Source organism: Penaeus chinensis, chromosome 39, assembly GCF_019202785.1.
Source record: "Penaeus chinensis breed Huanghai No. 1 chromosome 39, ASM1920278v2, whole genome shotgun sequence".
NCBI lineage: Eukaryota > Metazoa > Arthropoda > Malacostraca > Decapoda > Penaeidae > Penaeus > Penaeus chinensis.
This window is the reverse complement of record NC_061857.1, coordinates 6,593,764-6,603,658: the sequence shown is the minus strand read 5'-3', so window position 1 is coordinate 6,603,658 and position 9,895 is coordinate 6,593,764. Positions and strand designations below refer to the sequence as shown.

Here is a 9,895-nt window from a genome sequence, read left to right as displayed (position 1 = left end):
CCTCTCCCTCTTTCTTCTCCTCTCCCTCCTTCCTTCTCCCTTCCTCTCTCCCATCCTCCTTCCTTCCTTCCCTCTCCCTCCTTCCTTCCCTCTCCCTCCTTCCTTCCCTCTCCCTCCCTCCTCCCTTCTCTCCTCCCCCCCTCCCTCCTTTCCTTCCCTCTCCCTCCTCCTCCTCCTCCTCCTTCCCTCTCCCTCCCTCTTTCCTTCCCTCTCCCTCCCTCCTTCCTTCTCTCCTACCCCCCCCCCCTCCTTTCCTTCTCCTCTCCCTCCTCCTCCTCCTCCTCCTCCTCCTCTTTCGCTCTCACCCGTCCGTGCAGTGAGCAGCTGTGAGGACGTAATTATAGCTGATGATGGAACCCCCGCAGAAATGAGATCCCGAAGGTTTGGTTTGGATCGAGACCTGGGGGGAAGATGTGAAGATGGGGATTTGCATTATCAATGTCGTTATTCTTATTCTCAATAGTATTATTTTCTTTCTTATTCTGATTATCATTATCGGTATTATTATCATTCTCGTTTTAATTATCATTATTGTTATTAGGATTTTTTTTTCATTATCATCATTATTAGCATTCTCGTTCTCATTATCATTAGCATTATTATTAGCTTTCTCCTTCTCATTATCATTATTATTACTATTGTTGTTATCATTATTATTATCATTAGTATTATCATTATCATAATTATTATTATCATTATCTTTATTATAATCATTATTACAACAACTACTACTGCTACTACTACTACTATTGTTATTATCTATTACTATCATTATTATTATCAATGCTATTGTTTTTTTTTGTATTATTACCATCATTATTACTATCCTTATTATTATTATTATTATCATTATTAGTGTTATTATTATTATTATTATCATTATCATTATTATTATCATTATCATTATCATTATCATTATTATTATTATTATTATTATCATCATTATTGTTATTATTACTATTATTATTATTATAATTATTATCATTATTAGTATTATTATCATCATGATTGTTATTATTATTACTATTATTATTACTATTATTATTACTATTTTATTACTATTATCATTATCATTATTATCATTATCATTATTATCATTATTACTATTATCTTATAATCATTATCATTATTACTATTGCTATTACAATAGTTATTTAATATTCATCATTATACTGATTACTAATAGCAGCAAAAGTAGCAGTAGTAGTAGTAGACGTAGTAGTAGTAGTAGTAGTAATGGTAGTAGCAGTAATAGTAGTAGAAATATCATTATCATCATTGTCAATATTATCATTTTCATTTTTATCATCATCAACGATACGGAAATAATGATATTGCAACGATACGGTAATAATAATAATAATAATAATAATAATATTATTATTAGTAATAGAAATGACATAAAATTAACAACACAATTACTCACCTGGAACGGAAATTCATTTTTCGTTGCTTCTTTGCCATTAATAATTCTATTTGAAGTAAAGGAAAACGTCCCGCAATCTGTAAGCAGCAAAGGGGTTTAGTGAATATATAAGGGGGGGGGGGGTTCTCTCTGTCAATATCATAATGATAATGATAATGATGATAAGAATAATGGTAATATTAACAATGATAATAATAATATAAAAAATAATTATGATAATGGTAATGCTAACAATAATAATGATGATAATGATGATAATAACATTATTGATAATGATGATGATAATGATAATAATGTTAATGATAATAATATTAATAACAATAATAATAATGATAATAATAATATTAATGATAATGATGATAATGATAATATTAATAATAATAATAATAACAGTAGTAGGGATAATGACAATAATAATAATAATAAGAAGAAGAAGAAGAAGAATATTAATAATGATAATAATAATAAAGAGGTTTAGTGAATTTAATACTAGGGGAAAATGAGTGTCATTCTGATGCTCTTCATCATGTGTTAAATTTCTTTCTCGATTTTAGTAAAAAGATATGATGATGATAGTAATTTAATTGATTAATAATGATGACAATGATAATAATAATGGTAACAATAATGATGCGAATAATATTGTTAATAATAGCGATAACAATAATGATACTAATAATAAAGATAATACTAAAAGTAATAATATTGATAACAGCAATAATACTAATAATAATGAGGATAATAATAATACTATTTTTAATATTATTTATAGTAGTAGTAGTAGTAGTAGTAATAATAACAATAATAATAATACTACTAATAATAATAATAGAAATAATAATAACAATAATAATAATAATAATAATAATAATAATAATAATAATAATGATAATAATAATATTAATAATAACAATAATAATAATAACAATAATAATAATAATAATAATAATAATAGTTACAATTATAACAACAATAAAAATAATGATAGTAATAATAATAAAACTGACTATAATAGTAATAATAATAACAATGATAATAATAAAGATAATACTACTAATAATAATAATACTAATAATAACAATAATAATACTACTAATAATAATGATAAAGATAATTATAACAATAATGATAATAATAATAATAATAATTAGAATAACTATAACAACAATATAATAATAACAATAATAATGATAACAATAATAATAATGATAATACCTACAACAACAACAGTAATGATAAAAATAATAATGACATTGATAATAGTAATTATAACAATAAAAATAATAATAATGATAACAATAATAATAATGATAATAATAATAGTAATGATAGTGATAATAATAATAATGATGATAATGACGATAATGAAAGGATAATGATAATAATGATGATCATGATCATGATGATTATGATAATAATAACAATAATTATAATTATTATTATTATTATTATTGTTGTTATTTTTATCATTATAATGATTATAATGATAAAAATAACAATAATAATAATAGTAACAATAATAATAATAATAATAATAACAATAATAATAATGATAATAGTAATAATAATAATAATAATAATAATAATAATAATAATAATAATAATAATAATGATAATAACAATAACAATAATGATAATAACAATAATAATAACGATAATAATAATAATAACAATAATAATAATTACAATAATAGTAATAACATCAACTGTAATAATAATAATAGTGGTAATAATTATAATAGAGATAATTATTGTAATAACAATAATAATGATAATAAAAATTAATAATCATGTTGATAATAATAACAATAATAATAATGATTATAAAGATAACAAAAATAACAGTGATAATGGTAATGATAATAATAACAATAACATTATAATAATGATAATAAAGATGATAATAATAACGATACTAATAATAAATACGATAATAATAATAATAATAATAATAATAATCATTATAATGATAATAATTATAATGATAATAATAATAATGATAATAATAATAATGATAATAATAATAATAATAATAATAATGACAATGACAATAATAACAATAATCACAATAACAACAACAACAATAACAACAAGGCAGCATAAACGAACCACCAAATACAAGAAGGAACAGAAGAGAAGAGGAAAATACAAGAAGATATTGCAACAGGAAACCGACCTTTCAGCGCCCGTATTGAAAACAGGAAATCGACAATTATGAAGTAAAAAAAAAAAAAAAAAAAAAGTCCTATTTGACATTTTAAAATTCCCTTTCTTTTTTTTTTCTTTTGTAGAACTTCTGGACTGCCGTTTGAGATCTTTTGTTAAAATCATTCGGTCGTTCGTATGAGTAATGGTTCAAAATGGAGAGAGATGGAAATAGTAATGATGATGATGGTTATGAATGATGAGGAGAAGAGAGATGATAATATTAATGATGATGATAACAAGAATGGTTAAAGTGATGATAATGATAATGATGATGGGAACAATAAGGATCATAATGATGATAATAATGATAATAATACTAATAACGATAATGATAATAATAATATCAATGTTAATGATAATGATAATAATGATGATGATGATGATAATAATAAGAATGATAATAAGAATGATAACAATAATGATAATAATAACAATAATGATAATGATGATAATAGCAATTATAACGATAATAATAATAATAATAATAATAATGATTATAATAGTAATAATAATAATAATAATAATGACAATAACAATAATTATAATAATAATGATTTTAACAGTAATAACAGATATAATAACACGTAACACAACAACAATCATAAAACCGCCGTTTCAGACTTGAAGAGAAAAAACAAAAAACCAAAAAAACGAAAGACAAAAATTAGAAAAAATTAAAAAAAACAAGAAAAATAAAAACATAATCCGAACACGGATCTCACTTGTTTGTACATTTTTTTTTTTTTTTTTATCGAACAAGAAAACAGTTAACATCATGCTTATGAAGAAATTTATTATTATGAAACATTTGTCCGATATATCATGGCGGTCTGGTTTTGCGGATGTCGGCTTGGGATATTTTTTTTTTTTTTTTCTTTTTGCCGTGTCGTTGTTATGAATTTTGTTGTTTTCATTTTGTTGTTGTTGTTGTATTATCAGTTTGGGTGTTTTTAGGATAATTATTGTAGTTGTTGGTATTGTTATTATTGTTATACTTATTAACGTTATGGTTTTCATTATAATCATTATCATTATTTTTTGGGGGTGGTTATTATCATCATCTTCATTACTATTATTACTATTATCATTGTTATCAACTTTATATTTTCAAACATTATCATAATCTTCATCAGTTTCATTATTGTTGTTATTATCATGAGCATCATCCTCATCATCATCATTAATTTCATCATTATTATCATTATTATCCTCATTATTATTACTATCATTATTGTTATCATTTTGTCATTATCAACATACGCATCATTATCACTGTTATCATTGTTATTGTTGTCGTTTTCATTGATAATTTTGTTATTGGCATTGTTGTTATCATCATTACACCATCGTTGTTATGGTTATCAAGTTTTTTTTTTTTAATACTTTTTTAACGTTGCTATTATCAATTTTAATTCTATAAACATTTTACGTCCGTAACTTACCACATTTTTTGTCCACATTTTTAGGCTTTGCATTTGAATCTTTGCCCCGATCTACTTTCGCCTTCAGTTTCAGAAGCTTCGCCCTTGGCTTCGGTATTTCATCCTCATCTTCGTCTTCATCCTCATCTTCATCAAGTTTTCTGCCATCGCCATAGGCCGTGTTATTCACAATACTCCACCAAAGTCGTTCATTTTCGTGAATCCGTGCAGCTATTCGGACATCATCAGGCGTGACGTCATCAATCACGTGATCATACGTCACGGAAGCCGAGGTGTTTGGCGCAGCTGAGTTGGTTTCCTCTGATAGGCTGACGTTCGGGATAACAAAGGCAACAAGAAAAAGGGGAACAACACACAGGTGGGCACGTGGGAGGAGAATTATTGGCTTTGGGCGATTACCTGGAAGCTCCCCTCCTCCCCTTCGAAAAACCTCTCCCCCCCTCCTCCCCCGAACCCCCCCCGGCATCCTCGTTCGTTCGTTTCTTTACTCTTCGCTCGGCTTCGGTTTCATATTTCTTATTTATTTTCTTCCTCTTCTTTTAACGCCGAGGAAATCGGATGAAACTATTTTTATTTTTCTCCTCATTCAACGTCAGAATTCTGAGATATGAAAAACAGGGTTAATATTGCCGTCAAAACCAACCATTTCTGTCTTCCTTCTTTTGTGTTGACATTTCTCCTGGAAAAGAAAAGATACGGCGATGTATTCAAGATTTGTGTATAAAAGGACAAAAAAAAGGAGAAAAAAAAAACTGTCCTACAAAGACTGAAAGATCACAGAAGTTGTGTTTGTTATTCTTTGTGTCTTTCACTATGTCGTATTTATGTGTGTGTGTGTGTATGTGTGTGTTTATTTTTATGTGTGTCTGTGTGTATGTGTGTGTGTGAGTGTGTGTGTGTGTGTGTGTGTTTATGTTTATGTGTGTTTGTGTTTATATATGTGCGTGTTTACGTTTATGTGTGTGTATGTGTGTTTATGCTTATGTGTGTCTGTGTGTATGTATGTGTGTGTGCGTGTGTGTTTATGTGTGTCTGTGTATGTGTATGTGTGTGTGTGTGTTTGTGTGTATGTGTGTGTGTGTGTGTATGTGTATGTGTATGTGTGTGTGTGTGTGTGTGTGTGTGTGTGTGCTAACGTTTATGTGTGTGTCTGTGTCTGTGTGTGTATGTGTGCGTGTGCTAACGTTTACGTGTGTGTCTGTGTGTGTATGTGTATGTGTATGTGTGTGTGTGTGTATGTGTGTGTATGTGTGTGTATGAATGTGTGTGTATGTGTGTGTGTGTTTACCAAATGCGATGTACGGCTGGTTTAGTTTTGTGTTTTGTTTGTTCTTATTTAATATATGCCTTTCTAAACGTGTATGTCCCCATCAGTTACTTCGGATGATCCGTATGTACTATGGTAAACACTTAATATCAGCTAATCTCGATAAAGGCAGTCTTCTCTTCATCAACCTCGCTCTCTCTCTCTCTCTCAGGTTACGCTACCTCGCTGTTCATATAGCACCGACCTCTCCAGCCTTTGGCGTGTTCACTATGATTAATGATTGAATGTTGGCGCTTACCATATGTTACACAGCAGCATTTGTGTGTGTGTGTGTGTGTGTGATATAGATACACATATATATAAATATATATACATATAAATGTAGATATACATATATACAAATATGTATACATATATATGTAGATGTACATATATGTAGATATATAAATCTGCATAAATAAATAATCAATAAATATTCAATAAATCAATGAACATTAAACACACACACATATACTTATGTGTGTGTGTGTATGAGTGTGTATATATGTGTATTTACGTATATATTTACATACGTATGTATACAGACACACACATATACTTATGTGTATGTATATATATACATATGTGTGTGTGTATGTGTGTGTGTGTATGCGTATATATAAACTGCAGATATATATGTGTGTGTGTGTGTGTGTGTGTGTGTGTGTGTGCATATATATATATATATATATATATATATATATATATTATGAAGAGGTAACTAACATAGTCGTGAAGAATTTCATGCGTATTAGAGGTTTCGAAGGCAAACTAAATCTCCATCATCAATGTCAAAAAGAACCATTGAAAGAGTCAGTTAGATAATAATCATTTCAACTGCCTGGTTCTAAAGTTCGGAGTGTACATACAAAGAGAATAACAAATACGTAAAAGTAAAGAAGAAGAATAAAGTTCGGAGTGTTGTCATTTGAATAAAGTGTGACTATGAAAAGATCATGAATATTCTTCTTAGTGAAATTCAAACGAATTACCAATGAGATACCAACTCAGTTATTAAACCTGGAAGACAAGTTAAAAATCAAAGCTACTCCGTACTATTAAAACCTCCATTAATGAAAACATTTAGTTTTCTTATGATCTCTGGCTCCAGACCTGGTCTACTCTGCGGACTCCCCAAAGTTGATAATTTGACACTCCTCTAAGACCCGTTAGTTTTTCGATTGGCATATTTAACTCTAACGCTGCAAATTTTCTGGTTCTTATCATATCTCCTTTCACCACTTATCAGTACACAATTTAAAGTTCTTTTGCCTTTGTTAGTGAAATTATATTCCTTAATCTTCAACAATCCATCAGCATGACATGTTTCGATATCGAGTCATTGTTCACTAATGTTCCTCTTCATGCAACCACGAATTTAATAGTGAAGAATCTGAACACCAAAGATCTCAATGAATTTGGCCTATCAAAAGATAAACTCAAAAAATGACTTGAGATTGTAGCCCATTACTCGGTTTTCACACTTGATGATTACTTACACAACCAAACAGACGGTGTGGCGATGGGATCCCCATTAGGCCCCTCCTGCGCTAATGCATCCCTTTGCTATCATAATTGGCTTGAACAATGCCCGCCTGAATTACAGTCGATACACCGATGGCATCTTTCTCCTTCTCAAACACCCATCACAGGTAAACTTTTTCCTGACAGACCTCAACTCGAAACACCCGAGCGTCATGTTTACCCTGTGAGATGCAGGAAAATAATCAATTGCCGTTTTTGGACAAGCTAATCACCCATAACAAAGGTATCTTCCATTTACCGAAAACCTAACTTTATTGGCCTCGGACTTTCTCAGCTACAAGCCGTATTTATACAACATTAACAACATCAAACTCTAATCACTCGAGCCTAAAACTTGTCTAGCAGCTGGTTAACTTTTCACGACGAAATTACATTTCTTAAGGATTTTTTATAGTTAATGTGTACTCATTGTTTTTATTTGATAACATTACTTAAACGTTTTTTTGCTGTTTATATATATATATATATATATATATATATATATATATATATATATATATATAGGCATGTTAAACTACCGTTTATGGGCAGTTTAAGTTTTGAAATCAGGAAGCAACTAAAAAACACTTTAGCAAAATAATTAAATTCACTTTAGTCTTCACCAACACTAACAGTATCTCCAAATTTCTAAAACAACCACTGAGATGTAACTCTGACGTGTTCTAACGTTGTCAGAACACATGTTCTATCTGTCCTTCCTGCAAAGCTCGGTACGTTGGGTCTAACTCACGATGGTTACGACACCGCATCCTAGAGGCAAATCCTTCAGGACTGGCCTTCCACTGAGCAAACCATCTTTCTCGGCAATAAGAGAACATTCCCAACTCCCAAGAGATTTTAAGGAAGACCTTATCATCTCAGAATCCTTGCTGATACACCCAATAGGCCTTCCCTCTCAACCAACACCCACTTTGGTTAGTTTCCCCTATTGGTGGTTATAGTTTATGCGTATGACATTTTATTTCATTTAAATGCTTATATTGTATGATTATTTTGTGTTTTCATTTGCATTACGTCTGTCTGTATTGTTCCTGTTTACTTTTACGTATTTGCAATTTTGTTTGTACGCTTCAAGTTCAGAACCAGACATTTGTAATGATTATTGTCTTACTTTTTCAATGGTGACTGTGTTAGCTTCGATACGACGCCTGAGTGGCAAACCTATTACGCCATATATATATATATATATATATATATATATATATATATGTGTGTGTGTGTGTGTTTGAGTGTGTGCGTGTGTATGTGTATATATATGTGTGTGTGTGTGTGTGTGTGTGTGTGTGTGTGGATATATACATAAATACATGTATACATATATACACACATACATACATATATACATGTATACATATATACACCCATACATACATATGGACATATAGATATAGATACATATATATACAGAAATATATAGACACACACAAACATGCACGCACGTGCATATGCATATTCATATAGGTTTGTAAATCTACACACATTTATATACATATATAATACATAATGCTGCCATCAACTTACCAGATATATAATATTAAAAGAAAAAAGCTCTACATCCGTTTCCCTACACAGTAATAACCAAACTGTGAGTCAGACAAAAGTTTACACTTGTATCCCCTTTTCGTCACCCACACACATCTGTGCTCTCAATTTAACACACACAGCTGTTTTGTGTCTGTCGGCTCTGTATAGTCTTGGACAAAGGCAGGGAAAGGGGAAACTGGTCACACGAATGGTGTTGTCTTGGGAGAAATGGGGGAGGGGGGTCGAGGGCGGTTTTTTTGTTATGCCTGTAGTCTTCGTGGAATGAGATAGAGTGAAGGCAGGGTCAGTTAGCTTTATGCAGTAACTGGGACATGTTTTTAGTCTTTATGTACACACATACACACACACGCGCACACACACATACACACACACGCACACACACACATATACACATACACACACAGGCACACACACACACATACA

At 29.9% G+C, this 9,895-nt stretch overlaps 1 protein-coding gene across 1 annotated transcript in view; it reads right to left on the bottom strand.

The window, feature by feature from the left end:
- Positions 1-9,506, bottom strand: part of LOC125046433 (serine protease 55-like) — a 39,539-nt gene extending 30,033 nt beyond the window's left edge. The window contains exons 1-4 of the mRNA XM_047644209.1: positions 9,449-9,506; positions 5,077-5,755; positions 1,427-1,503; positions 306-400 (exon numbers count right to left, since the gene is read on the bottom strand). Coding sequence (XP_047500165.1) covers positions 306-400; positions 1,427-1,503; positions 5,077-5,542 — 638 coding nt within the window. The 5' untranslated portion in view covers positions 5,543-5,755; positions 9,449-9,506. The remainder of the gene's footprint in view (positions 1-305; positions 401-1,426; positions 1,504-5,076; positions 5,756-9,448) is intronic.
- Between the last annotated feature and the right edge of the window lie 389 nt (positions 9,507-9,895).